This window comes from Monodon monoceros, unplaced genomic scaffold (assembly GCF_005190385.1).
Source record: "Monodon monoceros isolate NGI ecotype Baffin Bay Population unplaced genomic scaffold, NGI_Narwhal_1 Super_Scaffold_15, whole genome shotgun sequence".
In the NCBI taxonomy this organism is placed as follows: domain Eukaryota; kingdom Metazoa; phylum Chordata; class Mammalia; order Artiodactyla; family Monodontidae; genus Monodon; species Monodon monoceros.
In genome coordinates this window covers 37,360,377-37,380,818 of record NW_021703771.1, presented here as the reverse complement: position 1 = coordinate 37,380,818, position 20,442 = coordinate 37,360,377, and the positions used below count along the sequence as shown (strand labels likewise).

At 39.7% G+C, this 20,442-nt stretch overlaps 1 protein-coding gene across 3 annotated transcripts in view; it reads left to right on the top strand.

Annotated features, from left to right (window-relative positions):
- The window catches only part of PDSS2 (decaprenyl diphosphate synthase subunit 2), a 261,592-nt gene that overhangs the window by 211,856 nt on the left and 29,294 nt on the right, over nucleotides 1–20,442 (top strand). For all 3 annotated transcript variants that reach the window (XM_029223452.1, XM_029223451.1, XM_029223453.1), the window contains one exon: nucleotides 12,782–12,814. In XM_029223452.1, the coding sequence (XP_029079285.1) occupies nucleotides 12,782–12,814 (33 nt within the window). The remainder of the gene's footprint in view (nucleotides 1–12,781; nucleotides 12,815–20,442) is intronic.

The window sequence follows — 20,442 nt, the reverse complement described above, 5'->3', positions numbered from 1 at the left end:
AAGATCCAGCTAAATATGTTAAATGAAAGCTATCGGGGCTTCCCTGGTGGCGCAGTGGTTGAGAATCTGCCTGCCAATGAAGGGGACACGGGTTCAAGCCCTGGTCTGGGAAGATCCCACATGCCGCGGAGCAACTGGGCCCGTGAGCCACAACTACTGAGCCTGCGCATCTGGAGCCTGTGCTCCGCAACAAGAGAGCCCATGACAGTGAGAGGCCCGTGCACCACAATGAAGAGTGGCCTCCGCTCACCACAACTAGAGAAAGCCCTCACAGAGAAACGAAGACCCAACACAGCCAAAAATTAATTAATTAATTAATTAATTTTTTAAAAAAAGAAAGCTATCAAGTCTCTGTTGGCTATTCACATATATACATATATATATATGTGTGTGTGTGTTTGTGTGTGTATATATATATATATATATATATGAGCAGCATAGATATGAATTTTAAAGAAGCTTCACAGAAAAGGAACATATTTAACTCTTAGTGTCTTTGCAAGCATGCAGAGTTGTAAATATAGACTACATGAGAGTCCAGGATTTCCTAAACAACTGGTGAAATATTCCCAAATCATTATCTTCAATTTGATTTTCAGTTCAAAGGGATATCCTTTCCAAACAGCCTATGCCTTAGGCATTATCTCCAGTAAATTAAATAGATCTTGTCCAGAGGTCAGTAAACTGCCAAGATGACACCCATGAGCAGACGAGGTTACATCCTCCAACCTAGGTCCCCTGTGATCATCTCTAAATCCTCATCCTTCAGGAAGAACTGGCAGTTTATTGCCCACCTCTCAAGGCCCCACCAGACTGCTGTGATTTGCTCCATGGACTTCGGGCCCTTCTCCTTATATCTACATGTCTGAGTCATGAACAGGGTCACAGAAGAAGAGAAGGTGAATTTGTCTGAAGCAAATAAGAAATTTAAGAAATCAGTTTCTGTCATGCAGGGGGCAACATTTTTCAGATTAAAGACTCCTTACTTGAGTTTATTTTAATTTTCTAAATTTTATTCATGTTTATATAAAGCTCTCTATAATAATGATCTTGTTCTGTGAACACTGCCTAGTCAGGGTTAGGGAACACAATTTGCATAACACTTGAGAGGGACATTCTATCCTGAATCTCAAGGAGGCTGCTTATTAATCCTGAAATTAGTTCTAGTGCTCTCTTTCCAACTTTCTGTGATATTTTTCTCCTCTGCATTTTTGTAAACCTTTCTTCTCCCAGGTTTTGAATTTTATTGTAAGATCCTTAAGGATCGTAGTGAACTTACCTTTGAATTACCAATAGTCCTGTATAGTAACTTACTTGGAATAGTCATCTAATTAGTATTTGTCAGAAAGTGTGTGTGGTGTGGTCTTCGGGGAACAAAACTGGTGGCAACCTGTTTTGTTAAATAGAAAGAATCAAGTTGGTATAGCAGAAATGCTCCATAGAGGACCAGAATTTGGAAGACCTGGATTCCAGTTTGGGCTCTGCTAGCATCTATTTACCTTGGTCACATTCTTTAACATCCTTTCTATTATTTTTTTTGCAAAATGATGGCATTGAACTAGATCCTTTCTAAGGTCCCCTTCAGCTCTCAAATAAATCTAAGAAATTTCTTTAAATAATCTCTTAGGCAAGAGATGCATTATAAGAAAATATTTATCTCTATTAGAAGCTAAATACTGTCTTTGACACTTAGAAATAGAAAAGTCTTGCTCCCAATGACGGAAGACAACTATGATTTGTTATTATCACATGTAAAATTATAGACAGGTTTGTGTCCCATCTCCCTTTTGATTTCCTGCTTAGGGAGAGTGAGAATTAATGACCAGAAAGGAAGGGAAGAGGGGATCACATACCCTTAGCGCCCATTCAACATCACTGTGAAGCCAAGAAGCACAGCACCTCTGGAATTTTTCATATCAGGCCCTGCTACCCCCTCCAACTTCCCCGTCCTCCCCAAATCTTAAGATCAGATAGCTGTCTTCCATCGCACCCTCAGGTGTACACACACTATGCACTTCCGTAAGAGGCAGTTTAGAGCACCAGGCCAGACCAGAAACAGATGAAAAATATTTGTTAAGCAATGTCTCCATACTAAATTCTACAGATCCCTTCCTACCTTAATTTTAAATTTAAATTTATAGCTGCTGAAAAAATAATGATCAGTTTAAAAATACTGATAGTGAATGGGTGATTCACCCTAGGGAGGTGAAGTCATTACTCAGCTATCATTTTGATTCCGAATAAAAGAAGGTAGAATCCTTCAGAGAACCACAGAGCTCTGACTCTCTCAGGGAGTCCAGGGGCTATTGCAGGTCAGCAAACTTTATTTTTAATGATCCTTCTAGTTTTCTGCTGCCATTATAAGTCACCTGAAGAAATAAGAATTATGATTATTTTTTTCTTGGCTATTTCTGAAAGTATTGAAATGTCACTTAGGCTTGTGACATTCTGACACTGTCATAACCATCCATAAAATACCTTAAGTGAACTACATATTACCAGTGCTAAACTATAACTCAGTTGTCCCTAGATATCCTACTTTTCCTTCTTATTCAAAAAGTGAAACAAAAATTGCTAGGCAAGGCTGATGTGCATGAATATAACACATATATATTCTTAAACAAAAGAGAAAGTGCACATTCAGAGAGTCCTCATGAATGCCACATGATATTTTTCTAATTATTTAAGTTATTTTGAGTTGTTTCAAAAGGAATAATACTGACAACATCCTCTACCATAGAGGGTGTAGAGTGTGGGCATTTGAAAGGACTATATGAGACCACAAAGACTATGAAATGGCTCTAACTATCTCCTAAGTTAAAATATTTCTTAAGGTTTTCTGAGCACTTAAGGAAACAAAGTGCTTGACTGTAGGAGATACAGCAGTAAATCGCCTGATGGTTGTCTTGGCCTTGTTAAGAGAAGCACACAAATATAAGGAATACCGTAATTGATGCCAGTGGGGCAGCTCAGAGGAAAAAGAGTTTGAATCCAGTTGGAAAAGTCAACAAAGGGTTTGTGAAGTAAGTGATATCTGAGATAGTCCTTGAAGAAGATCTTGACAACAAAGATGGGAATAAGGGCTTCCTACACAACAGAAACCATGAAAAAGGGCTGCAGATGGGCAAGCATGCAGTGTATTCAAAGAAAAAAGAAGTATTATGATTTGGATGGAAGATGAAAAACATGGGGCATATAGGGATAGATGAAGAATTGCCAAAATAGTACATAATGACTATACTTAAAGACTTTGGTTCAAACAAAAACATGTATAGCAATATTTACAAAAGCCAAAAAGTGGAAACGACCCAGTGTCCGTCAAATGATGAATGGATAAACAAAATATGGTGTATCCATGCAATGGATTATTATCCAGCCATAAAAAGGAATGAAGTATTGATACACGTTACAATGTGACAAGAATGTTCTGGAACTAGATAGTGGTGATGGTTGCACAACATTGTGAATGTATTAGATGTCACTGAGTAACATAAATTCACATTTATGTTATGTGAATTTTACCTCAATTTAAAAAAAAGGATTTGGGGATGTTTGTCTTTAGAAAATGAACTTGATTCAGAAGTCATGGAGCAGAAATTGAAGTTTCTGAGCCAGGTATTGTCAAGGTTTGAAATGTGTTTTAGAGAGGTATACCTAACTACATTATATAGAATCAGAAGAACAAGGAGATACTATTGAAAAGGAGATCAGTCAGGAGGTTGTGAGGAATCTGTTCATAAGTGCAGGGAAAAAGTCCTAATCAGAGTATTGGCCATGAGAAGGTAAGGAGGTTAGGTATAAAATTCACTTCAGAGAGAAAATATATAGGACCTGAAAACTGATATGATAGGGAGAACCTGGCAGATGTCTACTGGAGAGGGGTGGTCAGAGGCCAAAACGAGGATTTTGAACTTGGATAACAGAAAGAATTGTGCCATAAATAAAAACAGGAAAGTGAAGTGGGAACATTGGTACAAGTTTGGTTTTTGACATGGTGGCTTGAGATACACCATCAGGGTTGGTGGACATCACCTTGGGACCTGGCCACAGGAGGAAACAGCTCAGTCCTCCTGTCAGCCTCATTTCCTTGCTCATGGCTTTCTGAGATCTGGGTAGATTTTTTTTTCTTAGTCAAACTGTAATTTTATATTTCACGTCTCTTCCGGATTCCAAGAGTGCATAGTAAGGAAAATGGATTATAAGTGATAACGAGACTTCTGCTTGAGGGAAAAAAACGGGGCTGGAGGAATCAGACTCCCTGACTTCAGACTATACTACAAAGCCACAGTAATCAAGACAATATGGTACTGGCACAAAAACAGAAATATACATCAATGGAACAGGATAGAAAGCCCAGAGATAAACCCACGCACCTTTGGTCACCTTATTTTTGATAAAGGAGGCAAGAATATACAATGGAGAAAAAAAGCCTGTTCAATAAGTGGTGCTGGGAAAACTGGACAGCTACATATAAAAGAATGAAATTAGAACACTCCCTAACGCCATACACAAAAATAAACTCAAAATGGATTAGAGACCGAAATGTAAGACCGGACACTATAAAACTCTTAGAGGAAAACATAGGCAGAACACTCTTTGACATAAATCACAGCAAGATCTTTTTTGATCCACCTCCTAGAGTAATGGAAATAAAAATAAACAAATGGGACCTAATGAAACTTAAAAGATTTTGCAAAGCAAAGGAAACTACAAACAAGACGAAAAGACAGCCCTCAGAATGGGATAAAATATTTGCAAACGAATCGGTGGACAAGGGATTAATCTCCAAAATATATAAACAGCTCATGCAGCTCCATACCAAAAAAACAACCCAATCCAAAAATGGGCAGAATACCTAAATAGACATTTCTCCAAAGAAGACATACAGATGGCCAAGAAACACATGAAAAGCTGCTCAACATCACTAATTATTAGAGAAATGCAAATCAAAACCACAATGAGGTATCACCTCACACCAGTTAGAATGGGCATCATCAGAAAATCTACAAACAACAAATGCTGGAGAGGGTGTGGAGAAAAGGGAACCCTCTTGCACTGTTGGTGGGAATGTAAATTGATACAGCCACTATGGAGAACAGTATGGAGGTTCCTTAAAAAACTAAGAATAGAATTACCATATGACCCAGCAATCCCCACTACTGGGTGTATACCCAGAGAAAACCATAATTCAAAAAGACACATGCACCCCAATGTTCATCGCAGCACTATTTACAATAGCCAAGTCATGGAAGCAACCTAAATGCCCATCAACAGACGAATGGATAAAGAAGATGTGATACATATATACAATGGAATATTATTCAGCCATAAAAAGGAACAAAATTGGGTCATTTGTAGAGACATGGATGGATCTAGAGACTGTCATACAGAGTGAAGTAAGTTCAGAAAGAGAAATACAAATATCGTATATTAATGCATATATGTGGAACCTAGAAAAATGGTACACATGAACTGGTTTGCAGGGCAGAAATAGAGACACAGATGTAGAAAACAAATGTATGGACACCAAGAGGGGAAAGTGGTGGAGGAGGGTGGTACTGGTGGGATGAATTGGGAGATTGAGACTGACATATATACACTAATATGTATAAAATAGATAACTAATAAGAACCTGCTATACAAAAAAATAAATAAAATTAAAAAGAAAAGTGATAACAGGACTTCTGAACAGAGAGAGATTTATCATGTAAATGATAAAAGCCCCCTCCCCTTTTTTTAATGGGTTACCATAGCCTTCTGCATCTGTCTATTTCTTCCTCTTCTCGCATCAAACCAAAGGAAGAGAATATGAGAAAGTTAATTCCATGGAGATTGAAATTTGCCTCCAAAAATTAGCTTTCCCCGGTGAAGGAGATGGTAAAATCAGGTACCCAAGTTCTGAAGGGTGTTCACTTCCTTGCAGATGCCTTCTGTGCTCTCTTATTAGTAGGTAAGAATGGTCAAGATAGCAAAGAAAAGGCTTGCCCTGTTCCTTTATGTTCTGACACCTTTCCAGCTCCGTAACTGGAGAGCCCAGCAAGGATTGCTTCTCCTCCCAAACCAAACTTAGCTAGCTGGCTGCTTCAACTTGGGGGCTAGCAGATCTAGTAGATATCTGATTTGTGACCTTTTAAAATCCTCATACACTATACCCAAACAATTTTGGGATGTGTCCTTTCTCCGTTCCTCTGTCCACCAACAAATCTTACATATATATACTAAACTCCACCTCTTAATACCAGTGCAAATGCAAGGAGAGTTTGTTTTCAGTAAGACATGTTTTCTCTAAAGAAATTGATGATATTTCTTCCAGTACCAAGGCAGACCTTTAAAATATCATTTTTTTAATATCATTATTTTTGTAGCCACCAATATAATATTTTACTCAAACAAGAATCATTAGTGAATAATTGGTTAAAACAATTAGATGAATTGTTAGTAGGGAACTGAATATTCACAGGGACTCAAAGCACCCTACAGATTACTTATTGAAGACAAAGGGAGGAAGTGAACAAACTTAGTCTCACCAGTAACGAGACAACTGATATTGTATGACTCCTGATGTAATGGAGAAGTGTTCAGCATCATCTATGTAGGAGTCTTTTCAAAAATATTTTAACCGGAATCTAATCATGTGAAAACAATTAGACAAGTCTAGGAGAAGGGACATTCTGCGGGGCAACTGACATGGATTCTTTTAAAAAATGCCATATTATAAAAGAAAAGGTGGTGGTGTGGAGAATGTTGTAGATTAGAAGAGATTAAAAAGCCGTGACATCCAAAGGGAATGTGTGATTTTTAATTTGATCTTGGATTGGGATAAACATAGCTCTAAAGGACGCTACTGGTTGGACCAGAAATTTTGAATACAGACATTATCTTAAATACTATAGTAAACGTTAAACTTGTTGGATGTGGTCATGGGTTTATAGTTATGTAGGAGAACACCATTGTTCTTAGGAGATAAATGCTGACATATTTAGGGATGAGAGATCATTATGTTTATAATTTACTCTCATATAGTCAGCAAATGATCATCTAGAGAGAAAGCAAAGATGACAAAATATTAGCAACTAATTAATCTAGTTGGAGGGCAAATGGGTGTTCATTATGTTCTTTCAACTAAAAAATTGGAAAGAAAGAGTTTTTCTTGAAGGCTGAAGAAGAGAATCTTATTTTTTAAATTGTTATTCTAAAATATAGCTGGTAGCATTGGGGAAGAATAACATGATAAGAAGAGATGATCAGTCTCTAGCAATTTCTGCACTCCCTGCTGTGGAATATTAGTTTTCTGCTTTTAGAAAAAGGTTTTTCCATATCCAGTTTTCAAGTCCAGATAGCAGTAGTTAGAAATTGGAAGCAGTTCATTTATGTCATCCAATCCTTCTTTGTTACCTGACTTATAAAAAAGCATTTGTTTCTTAAAGTAAAAGACCACATTGTACATCCATTACTTACCAACAGAGAATCTATCTGCCTTTGGTCTGCAGAGACTGGTATATAAACCTTTGGAATTAATCCCTCTGTGCATCCTCTCAATCAGAGCACTGGCTTTGTTTGCTTTGGTGTAGAATATTGTTTTACAGCGCTTACTGTAGCTGTCAGAGGAGGCCTTCAATGTCATGAGCACTGGCACACTAGCTTGTCTATTTTCACATTTTTTTAAGATAAAACAAGGTTCAAACCACACATTCTCTGTGAACTGCTAAAGACTGGGAAAAATTACTTTCTTTTCTCATGACCTGGATTGACAAGAAGCACACATACAGGAGGCAAAAGATGAGTGAATCCCTTTTAAAGACCCAAGTAATGAAGCCCTCAGGGAATCGCCGTGTGTGGCAGAATTTACAGTGGTTTCTGGAGACGAACAGTGTGGCAGGAAGAGGTTCAGGACTGCCGGCTATTGAAATACAGTCTGCATTTATTTTATATCAGCCTATTTTGGGCCGCAGTGAGGAAGTTATTTTAATATCTTGCTCTGCTAGAAATATACATGGTAAGTGGTAGATGTCAGAAAAAGAGGGTAAAGTTACAGCACTCCATTCTCCTTGAGACTCACGGAGCTTATATAGTTGTTCTCTTTGAAATAAACACTGATGCATACAGAGCATAAATTGAAAAGGATGTTAGACATAGTCCACACCAGTGATCCTCAGATGACTCAGAATTCAGGGCTAGAGTATTAAGGATCTGCATTTTTTATAGGCTACCCAGGTGATTCTGATACAGCCAGCCCAGCATTTGGGGATGCCTTTTCTGACCGAGTACTCTTACTTTACAGATAAGAAAATGAAGACCCACGTAAAAATGTAAAATTACTTGAGGTATTAACCTATTATGGGCTAGAAACCATATTTTCTGGCTCCCAGCATATCCATTTCCTAGGAGGTCACAGTGCCTCTTAAAGTGGTCATAGTTAAGAGCTTAGGCTACCTGTTTCCCTCCGTAGCAGGGCCTACTTACCACCTGAGGCTTGGGGGAGTACATTTGAAATCTGAGGTCTCCTGACCTCCAGTCAGGCTCTTTTCTCTTCAATACACTGATACCAAGGTTGAGGCACTCAATTACTCTAAACCGCTGCATCTGTGAGAAGGCTGGTAGATGATTCTTTTGTTCTATCCTTTTGTTGTTTGAGTTTCATGAATTCTTAGAATTTATTTTCTATAGATTCCCTTCTTCAGTCTACTTCTAAATAGAAGTTGAGTAATAAAGTCAAAATATGGTACTGTTCAATACGAGTAAAAATTATTTGTAAGGCACCAGGTAGTGGCTCCACATCAACTGCATACTGACTGAATCTAAACACCCAGCTTTCTTAGAACTAGGAGAGAGTAACAGGAACTTTGCTTTGTAAGTTTCCTGAATAAATGGTACATAACCAACACTTATTAAGAAAAAGCATTTATCCATTCATTCACCAGATATTGACCATCTACTATCTACAAGCACTGATCTAGACATGGAATACTGTTATGATCAGGAGAGAAAATGTCCATACTCTCATGGAGCTTAAGTTCTAGAGGGAGATTGTATGTATTGTATGTATGAAAACAAGACTATGCAACCCCCAGAGGAAGATTTTTATTTGTTCTGTTCCTGGCTGTGTCTCCAGTGCCTGAGCAATACCTAACACATAGTAGGTGCACAATGGACAGTTACTGAGTGAATGAGCACCATCAGATAAAATAGAAACTATAGCCCCTCCCAAATTCACTTTTTTACAAAAAGAAATAGAATTTGGTAATGTTCAATGAGAAATATTACTTACGTAGGGGATTAATCATTTACATTTGTTTCTAATTTGCTGTATTTTGTAAACTCTAAAAGCTTTTTGTGAAAAAATTTTTATATCAGTGTGTACTTTCAGGCTTGCGTCTGGCATACATAGATACTAACTCACATAACAGCTGGAAATATATACTATATACCTATAAAGATCTAAATATTTATAGTATTTTGTTTTATAAAATAAATTATACTTTTATGTACAAGCTAAAGCAGTCAAGGGTGAAATGGTTTCACAGGACTGGAATGTTTGTTGTGATAAAATAAAAAGGACATTCAGGTGAGCGGCATATCAACAGTTACAGCCTATTCGGGTGGTAATGGCCGTGGTAATCGTGCTGTCATTTTATGTAGGCTTCTAGTCTCAGCTTTCAAAACGTTTAAGAGCTGGACATCCCTGGTGGCGCAGTGGTTGAGAGTCCGCCTGCCGATGCAGAGGACGCGGCTTCTTGCCCCGGTCCGGGAAGAACCCCCATGCCGCAGAGCGGCTGGGCCTGTGAGAGCTGATGTTGAACAAATAGGGATTTACATACATGGCGTTTCTTTGCCGTCATCCCCAGCAAAGTATATCTCCACTGGGTGAAAGGGGGTGGCCAAGCTAGTAATACAAAATAAAGTGAGAAAAATAAATAAATACATAAATAAAAAATAAAGTGAGAAGGTTTGAAAATAGCTTGTGATTCTGTAAAAATATTGAATCACTATATTGTACACCTGAAACTAAAATAATATTTTAAATCAACTATACTTCGATTTTTTAGAAAAGGAAAATAGATTATAACTGATTAAGCACAAGTACTTCAAAATAATAGAATTCTCTAAGATGATTAGTTTATAAACAAGGTATGTGATGAGACTACTCTAGATGTCCTTATCTGTAAACAGCATTATAGTTACTGTTACTACCTGAAAAAACTGATTTTTTTTTTTCTGAGACAATTGGGGAAATGGCTCAATACGTCCAAAAGGAAAAGTCCACCTACATCATTGTAAATTATAGTTTCTCTGCACTTTACACTGCAACCTCAAGATATGAAAGGTACTCAACTTTCTAACTTTCAACAGATACCACTTTCAACACTTCTACCATGTCCTTTGTGTTAAACACTGTAAGGTGAGGATGTTGAAAGTGCAAGAATGAAGAGGAGGTGGTTAGAACAGAAACAAGACTGAAAGTAGTGAGGAAATGGCAGATGTGTTTCAGGAATGAGTTGTTTGACAGTAGGAATAATTCCACAGGGGTCCTAGTTTGTGTGTCATTGGAAAAGTGCTGCGCCTGAGCAACCCATGCTGATCAGCAAGAGACAGGGAAAGGATGAACAATTGAAAAGGTGGAAAACTGGTGACCACAGGATCAGCCTCCATGTCAGATATCCCTTAACCTAAAATGAATTCGAGAGACAGCTGAGAGTTTGAGAACTTAAAGACTAAGCATATTGTGAAATGCTGCTGCTGAAATTTTGGTCACAAGCCATGGATTATTCATGAGATCAAGGCCAATTCATATTTGCACAATATGAAAGTGAGTAGCTAGGTCATGAGTGCACTATGCAGACGTGCTCAGGGGCTCCACACTGCACCTGCAGAAGTTATAGTGCGGGGAGAGAGATTTCAGTTTAGACAAAACTGTTTTATCTTGGGAAAAGATGTCCATAGACAAACAAACAAGTAAATATGAAATCTCTGAACAGAGAGAAGGATGAGCCTGGTTTTAAAATACCTGCAAGAACCGATTCTCATTCCTGTTGGTGTATTGCATCTCAGGACTAATTCAAACCCTTCTTAGTTCACTGAAACTCCTAGATCCCCAAAACATCTTTGAAGAGCAGATTGAAAACCACGAATTCTTTTTTATAGTATATTGGTTGCAGAGGCCTTTTGGTTCATTGAAAATGTACAAGTCACAGTTTTAACTGAGTCGTTTGTGATAGTGCCAACAGCTATACATGAGCAGTGTCTTATTAGAAGTTGCTTTTTATGAAAACAAGAAAAACAAAATGCAGGCATCTTTTGGATAAATTTTTAAAAGATTATAAAGAAGCGAGAAGAGTCAGGATTAATGTTATAAAGATCTCATTTTCTCTCGTGAAAGTAATCTACCCACATTTATTATCTGTATAGTGTCGTTTTAGACTCAGGAACAAAATGGTCTCAAGACCTAACCTGTTCATAAGTTGAAGGGCTCTTGCTCTGTGCAGAGGTGGCAGGAAAAGTTTGTTCTGAAGTCCACAAAAAATGAGCTTACCTACCAGCAAATACTAACACATTGGTTGTCTCTATTATGTTCAGATTTGATACATACACTTTTGAGTATATGTTTTCATTTTAAGTTGTTCTTTAATAACTAAAAATAATTTAAAATAAAATTTGACCTCATACAGGATGTCTCCTACCTCCAGCTTTCTTCCCTTTCCTCATCCCTGGTGACAGTGGGATGGAGGTGGGTGTCTTTTGGCATGATACAACATATTAAAAATTATGCCAAAGCAAGTGGAAAACTTGACCCCATAGATTACTAATTGTAGAGAAGGAAATATGTCATTACAGTGGAACCATCTGATAGTCACCACTTTAACCAAGTGATCAAATTTATAGCATTATTAAGAGTAGGACAGCCTGACATTTGGTGCCTTCCACATTGATGCAATATGAAGTATATAATATTCCATGTAAAATATTCTTGCCAAAAATGTTTAACCTAAACCTAAGCAAGCTTCTTCAGACCCAACTTTCAGTTTGTAAGCACACAGGGACAAGTTAAATGACACGATGAAGAAATAATATGACAAATCCAGAAAGAGACATTTTATACGACAGCTGCCCTGGTCTCCTCAAAAAGTCAATTATTTTAAAAGTTAATGATTTTTATTTTCATTTCTTAAAAAACGGGGAGGGGCTAGTCTAGATTTAAAAGGCGAAACAGAGACATAAAAACCAAGTGCAATGTGTGAATCTTGATTCTAGTTTGAGAAAAAAAGCTAAAATAAAATATATTCTTGGGACAGTGGGAGAAATTTGAACATGGGTTGTATGTCAGATGATATGGCATTATTGTTAGTTTTTTTAATTTGAAAGTGATCGTGTATGAGATGTCCTATGCTTACGAGTTTTTTTAATTTATGAGATGTCCTATGCTTACGAGTTTTTTTAATTTGAAAGTGATCGTGTATGAGATGTCCTATGCTTACGAGTTGTGTGCTGAAGCACGAAGGGGTCCTATGCTTACGAGAGGTCATGGTGTTTGCCACTGTCAAACCTAGAGTGTATATGTGTGCTTGTGGTACTGTTCTTACAACTCTTCAATATGTTTGAGAGTTGTATTTATATGTATACACATACATATATATATATATATATTTCACTATATACATATATAGAGACAGAGAAGGGGAGAGGTGAGGGGGGAGAGAGTTGACACTCTTTGAGAAGCAAAAGTTATAGAAATACTAAATGATTTTTAAAGAACTAATTAATTTCCCCCTCTTTTCTGTTTTAGGCTCAACAGAAAGGAAGATTAGACTATGCTAAGGTAGGTAGATTTTGTACCTTCTACACAGGTTTATACATTTCAGTTTGACGCTTGGTTTTTGTTTATATTTGAAAGGTCAAAAGAGAGTCATCACATTCAAAGCTGATTAGCAGGTAAAATAGGATTCATTTAATGATAAGCTTATTTACTGAATGCCTGCGTCATTCCAGACACTGTTAGGTATTGGAAATACAAGAGTGAACCAGATCAACTCTTTCTTTCATGACATTTACAAGCTAGTGGGGGAGATGGGTAAACTAATAAGCAACTAAATGGATGCATAATATAACGTCAAATGGTGGTAAGTGTTGTGAAGAAAAACTGGGTAAGCACCAACCATTGCTGGAAAGATGCCTTTGGACTATGGAAAACAGCTTTTAGCATCATCAGCTAATACCTGGGAAGCACCATTCAGGGCAGATTTGGATTTCTAAAGGCAGTATTTTTCATATCACCTGTGAGGCTTTTGAAAACATACATGCCTGGGTTACCACAGCATAATACCCTCTTCCACCAACGTCAAAATCCACTGGTGGGCAGAGTAGGGCGGGGGCAGAATGAAAGGGTTTGAAAAAAGGCTCCACAGATAATTCTGACACACAGCCTTGTTCAAAAACTGCTGTGGGGCTTCCCTGGCGGCGCAGTGGTTGAGAGTCTGCCTGCCGATGCAGGGGACGCGGGTTCGTGCCCCGGTCCGGGAAGATCCCACATGCTGCGGAGCGGCTGGGCCGCTGAGCCTGCGCGTCCGGAGCCTGTGCTCCGCAACGGGAGAGGCCACAACAGTGAGAGGCCCGCGTAGTGCAAAAAAAAAAACTGCTGTGGGATTTCAGATTTCAGTGCACCGGTGCAAGCCTATAACACACTTGGGTCACATTCTGTTTTCTCCGGAGGAACAAATGGAATATTTTAGCAAGTGTATGGGATGCATACAGCTGCTTGGCTAAAGGAACATGCTAACCATCTGGTTTTTGCAACAGTCAAGAACAGCCAGTGTGAGCACACCTGCACACCAAAGACGAGGAGGAAGAAGTGGGACCTGTAAGGGCTCTGCTCGCAGTGGGACAACCAAAACCCTCAGTGATCTCTCCAGGGCTGATCCAGAACCTTGTGCTCTCCTGACAGCCCCGGAGCGCACACCCCTGGCTCCATGCCTTTTCCTTGCCTGAAATGCAGGTCCTCCTTTTCTCTATTTCACAAACTTTTGCATTCTTCAAGAAAAATTAGATTAATAGGAGCACCTCTAAACTGAGGACTTCTGTGTCTGTCACTGTATCTTAGATGTCTACTTGAGCCTAATACCCAAATGGTCTCCCACAGGCAAAGAAGCTCAAAGTGTCTTAAACTGAACTCAGCATCTTTCCAACATCTCTGGACCCTTTTTTTTTTAATAGACTTTTATTTTTCAGAGCAGTTTTAAGTTCACAGCAAAATTGAGCAAAAAAGTATAGAGAGTTTATATTACCCCCTGACCCCACACAGGCACAGCCTTCCCCACTACCAGCATCCTGCTGCAGAGTGGTACCTTTGCTACAATCAGTGAACCTGCATTGATGCATCTTTATAACCCAAAGTCCATCGTTGACATTAGGGTCCAGTCTTAGTGTTTTATCTCTGGTCCTTGTTACTCATTCTGTCTCCTGATGTTGGCACTGTCATCCCACCAGTCAACCGTGTGAGAAACTTAGAAGTCACTCTCAAATGCTCTTACCCCCTCACCCCTATGTTCCATGACCAAGTCACATCAGTTTTATATCCTACATTTTCTTGAATCCAGCCCCTCCTCTTGATCTCTCTTTCATTGTTCATGTTCAGTCTCCTCATCTGAACCACTAGGAAACCTACTGACTGGTCTCTATGCCTCTCTTTTGTCCCCACAGATCCATCGCCAGCCAGAATGTCTATCTAAACCACAAATCTGGTAGTTTCACATTCCAGCTTAAAACCTTCCTTGGCTCCATGTTGTCTATAAGGCAAATTCAGAGCTTGCTGGAGTGGCATATAAAGCACTGTGGTCTCATCCCCTGGAGGGACTCTCCAGCTTTGTCCCCTCCTACCCTGTGCTCCAGCGGCACTAAATTACATAAAACATACTGTTTCTATTCTCCGTGCCTTGACCCATGCTGTCCCCTCTGCTTGGAATGCAGCAGTGTCTCCCTTAATCTGGCTACCCCTGCCTCTTCTGTAAGGCTTAATGTAGGATCATCTCCAAGAGGAAGTCCTTCCTGGTTCCCTAGGCTGGATGAGGTGCTCCATTCTCTAACACACTGTGCATCTCTCAGTCATTGCATTTAACTCTGTTATTTTATAATGACCATTTATGAGACAGATCATAGACTGTGAGCTCTTTGAGGGCAGAGACAGTATCTTTTTTTTTTTTTTTGTGGTACACGGGCCTCTCACTGCTGTGGCCTCTCCCGTTGCTGAGCACAGGCTCCGGACGTGCAGGCTCAGCGGCCATGGCTCACGGACCCAGCCACTCCGCGGCACGTGGGATCCTCCCGGACCAGGGCACGAACCTGCGTCCCCTGCATCGGCAAGCGGACTCCCAACCACTGCGCCACCAGGGAAGCCCCCCAGAGACAGTATCTTATTTGTATGCTTGGTGCCCAACACAGTGCTTGGCACTTGGTAAATGGTGAGTGAGTGAGGCCATAAGAAAATAGAAGACCCATGAAGTTAGTTACAGGAGATATTCTGGTATAGGGTTTTTTATTTCAGTCAAAGAGGAAAGGAAAGCTTTTGACACAAGTTGCAGGTATCAGCAGGGATAAGAAGATTGCTTGGAAAGGTTGTAATAAACTAGCTTGGAGATAAATGCTGGGATTTCACTGGGATAGTAAAGGAAATAACTTATAAATGAAAAAGTAAGGGAAATGACATCATGATTTGGCAATAGAGTGATCATTTATCATTGATGCTTATTTACGATTCAGAGAACTCCTTCAGGATTTCTTATTGCAGGAGCACCTGATAGTGGAAGAGACTGGAAGAAAAGAAAAGAATATGGGGCACAGATAGAACACCCTGAACCGAGCAATGGCTCTGTTACCAACTCACTGCAAAATCTGTTCTCAGCCACTTAACCTTTTAGGTCTTCCCTCAGTTTCCTTAGTATAAAAGGAGCAGTTTAGAATAGTGCTGTTCTACTCTTTAGGCCCAAATTTGAGAGGAGACGTTCTTTCTGGGGGGAGAGGGGACATTCTTATCTTGTGCACTACTGCGGTCCAGATTCATTCCTTCATCCGCTTCATACGCCCAAGCACTGTGGATCTGATATTTAATGTGGGCGAGGTGCTGCGCTGGGGCTGACTACCGCCACAACCAGGACTGACTCAGACCTTCCTATTGAAAGTCCACCTTTTCTCTGTTTTTTCTCTCTTTAACATTTATCATAATCTAAAATTACCATTTTTATTTAGTTGCTTGTTTTTTCTGTCTTCTTCCACTAAAATGTAAGAGCCCTGAAGGCAGGGCCTTCAATGGCCTTGTCCATGGTTGCATCGTCTGTACCCAGCACAAGCTTACGTATAGGGGTGACAAATGCGTATGGATGAGTGCTGCATTGGTGCGATGCTAGGAGAAGTGCAGGAAGCTAAGAGGTCTGGAATTGGGGTTTGTAGACTCAAATTAGCCATTTAAAGAGTATATTGACTATATAACACAGTCCATCCCTATGTTCAGTAGCCCTAAGTTTGCCTTCCCAAGTGCCCAGTGAGAATATTTCTCATGCCAATAAACAGAAACCCACCCTGCTAGGGTATGTGGTGCTGTGCTGATATTTAAGGGATCTAGGCGATTAACCCAGACCTATCATCCATACATAGACCCAAATCCAAGTACCATGGGTAAAAACAATTATATCCATCTGTACCAAGTGTCGGGGAGACATCTGCAGGGTCCAGCTCACAGTATTGTCTCTTACGTAGCATATCATGAGTCCATGATATGGTCCTGGTGCTCATGCTGACTGATGCAGGCATCATGCTAGGCAGCTTAGGACTCCCCTGGTGGGTTTATCTGTAAAACTACTTTTTTTTTTTTTTTTTTTTTTTTTGGCTGCGCCAGGTCTTAGTTGCGGGCACGCAGGATCTTTGTTGCGGCTTGTGGGATCTTTAGTTGCAGCATGTGGGATCTTTAGTTGCGACATGTGAACTCTTAGTTGCAGCTTGCATGTGGGATCTAGTTCCCCGACCAGGGATTGAACCCGGGCCCCCTGCATTGGGAGCGTGGAATCTTACCCACTGGACCACCAGGGATGTCCCTCTGTAAAACTACATTTGAAAAACTCAATGGCCATTTCTGGAGAGTGTCATGAAATTTATTTATTGCTGGAGATTTCTTTATTTCCAAGTGGTGAGTGTTTTCTCAAAAGCCAAATTTTATCTGAAAAATCAGATTTTAAGAACCATAGAAAATTATTTTGACCATGTGCTCTATGGCTTTGTATACCAGCTCTCCAATTTTGTCAGTCTCAGAATGGCAAGGAAGCAGGGGAGAGGGCAGAAGTGACGATCAAAATCAGTCTCAGCTAGATCTCGAGAGTGCCTGTCACATTCCGCAAAACAGTGGTCTGTCCTCAAACACTCAGAAAAGAAATTGAATTACTTCTTAATTGAGTTCCTGTGGCGATGAAGCCTGGATGTGAAGGCTTTACACTGCTGCACTGCCTTTATCATCTAAAGATATCAAAGCACTCAGCAACTATTCATTCATTAAGTCTCTCCCGCCTCTGGAAGGTGGTTAACACCAGCACAGGAGCACTCTACCTACTCCTGAAGCTCATCCACCCAGGGCTGGGCAGGAATGGAAGCTGTTTAACTGTAAGGCAATTCTACCCAGCTTCTAAAATGAAAAAAACAAGAAGTATCTTACGTACCTAGTTAAAGCTGCAGAAGTTTTATTGGACAGAATGTAATTACCAGAAGTGAATTGTGACCAAAAAACCGGTGCCGACAGTTTTGCTCATATGCGCGATGCAATGGGGATCTTCATTACAGTGATTGGTCTGCAGCCCTGAGTGTGTATCTCTCACGGAATAGGGAACTAGTCCATGTTCCCTAGGTTTCTGGCCCCAAGCAGATTGAGTTCAGTGTTACAGGGAAGAGTGCCACCTATTGAATTGTAGAAATTCATGGGCGTGTGTCAGGACCAGTGGAGAAGTTTCTCAGGCCACATTCACTCTTGGTTTGCTATGGTAACTAATATATATGTCTGAAGGAAAACGAGCATGTTGACTACTCTTACTTAGAAAAACATCTACGAACGTCTGTGTAATTTCCCCAGCTGGAGCTGAGCGTATGCCGGTAGTTTAGCCTACTGCTACTTGAAAGAAGCATGCTGCTCAGAGACTGAGGCAGATGGTATTCTTACCACTTCAGGCAAAACATGGCACCTATGGTTTGGCTTTCTACAATTTTAATTTTTTAACACTTTCAAAAAGGCTGGCTTAAATATCTCCATCACAGAGATACAGACTTTTTCCCAATTTCCTGTTAATAATTGCTTCAGGTATGCAAATATGAATAAATATCACTTGGTCAAAACCAGACTCTCAGCCATGTGGGCCGGCCTCCTGCTCATTCTCCCCCAAGTGCCTAGGACTGGGCCTTACGTGGGCTTTGACAGTCATGCTGATTTTGACACAAAGACTCTAAATGGTTTGCAGGAGCTTTCTTTGTATCCATCTCCAGTCTTGACTGTGTAGTTCATATAATTTTCCCCACGACTCAGTACAGAAAAGAAAGTTATTTTTCATGTCTTCTTACTGAGGTTCACTCGAAGCACAGAGAACTGCTCAAGGTTAAGCCCTTGGTAAAGAAAGATTTTGCAGGTGTTGATTTATCAGGCATCTAGTTCTCAGTCAAACGTGAGAGAGGTTTTTTGAAAGGAGTGGGTTTTTGCCATGCCCCCTCTCCTGGAATTTGTTCAGGGTCCCAGAGTAGCGCATTCCCCTGCCTCTCAGGCACAGCGTCTAGAGCCCCTGCCCTCCTCTTTCCTCCCTGCCCTCGGAAGGCCCTGCACATTTTGTTTTATTATAAAACGCATTTGCATAGGGTACGCATTAAAATTCCCTTCCCAGCAGCAAACTGTGCTGTCCACAGACATTTGCATTTGCATGATCACATATCATCATTTCCCTTTAAGAAGAAAAAGAGTCTTTCCTTTCCAAGGCTTGCCCTTTAGCCATTTCTTCTCGTTTATTATCCATAGATTGCTTCAGCTGTTTTGCTGCCTATTGAATCCAAAATTCTTTTTTGAACCTTGAGTATAGTATAGGAAATTTTCTGTAAGTATTACTGTCCTTTGTTTACTGACAAAGCCAGACACTTTTTTTTTTTTGGCAGACAATTTTTTCCTGCTTGTTCTTTCCCATAACCCTAGCTAACTGGCTCTGAGAATTTTTCACATTGGCACATTTAGAGACCAGATGTTGCTGTGTTTTCTCTTCCCTTACCCCTTTCTTGGGCAGATGCTCCTTCTCCTACCCTGGGACTTCGCATTAGCTCCTTTGGTAAAATATTCCAAACAGCATCACTGTACGCACTAAATCTCTCATTTCTTCTAACCTCTTGAAGCTGTCCTAACACTTAGGATTTCTGTTTTAGTGATAATTATGGAGACTATGTAGAAGCATTGACATTCCCCTCTCCCATCGTTTTTCATTAAAGACTTGTGGTCCAATTAGATGAGATGTTTATAAAACAATTTAAAGGAAAAAAATCCAAATCCAAATACCATTATGATATGGATGCAGCTATATAAAATTTTATATGCTTGATAAAGACTGAATGACAACGTGTAAAAATGTAAATAAGGGCATTAAGGTAATACATCTGAGCAGGGTTTTTTTCTGAAAGGTATCTGTTTTAAAAGTGTAGACTCTGATTTGAATTGGAATTTTTCCAGATTACAACCTGAGCTACTGAGAATTGAAAAATAACTTGCCTGAACTTGTGTTTTTAGTGACATAACCAGCATTTAATTCTAGGCTCCTAAAGAATTGCTTGCTTCTATGGCGATAGAAGGAATACACCATTGGAAAATGTGGGGTTTTTAAAAAATTTTTTTGATTGAAGTATAGTTTATTTACAATGTTGTGTTAGTTTCAGGTGTACAGCACAGTGGTTCAGTTATATATATTTAATTGAATATATGTATATATATTCTTTTTCAGATTCTTTTCCCTTATACGTTATTACAAAATATTGAGTATAGTTCCCTGTGCTGTACAACAGGTCCTTGTTGGTTATCTATTTTATATGTAGTTGTGTATACATGTTCATCTCAAACTCCTAATTTATCTCCACCCCTTCCCCATTGGTAACCATAAGTCTGTTTTCGGAAATGTGATTTTTTTTACACTGTGAATTTTTGTGTGAGGGCTGAAGTTGTGGTTGAGGTGCTGGGGAACAGTTGAGGAAGACAGAAACGTCGTACACCGAGCCCGCAGTGCAGGCGCTGATCTGATGACCTACCCACAGCAGAGGGGTGGGTGCTGGAAGACACTGCCAGAACAGCCATCTGAAAGTTTTAAATCCTCCATTCCTTGTTTCCTTAAAAATCAGATAAAACCAGTTGTTTTTCTTTTGGCAATCACATTTCAGGAAAGTGGGGTATTTTTTGTTTTG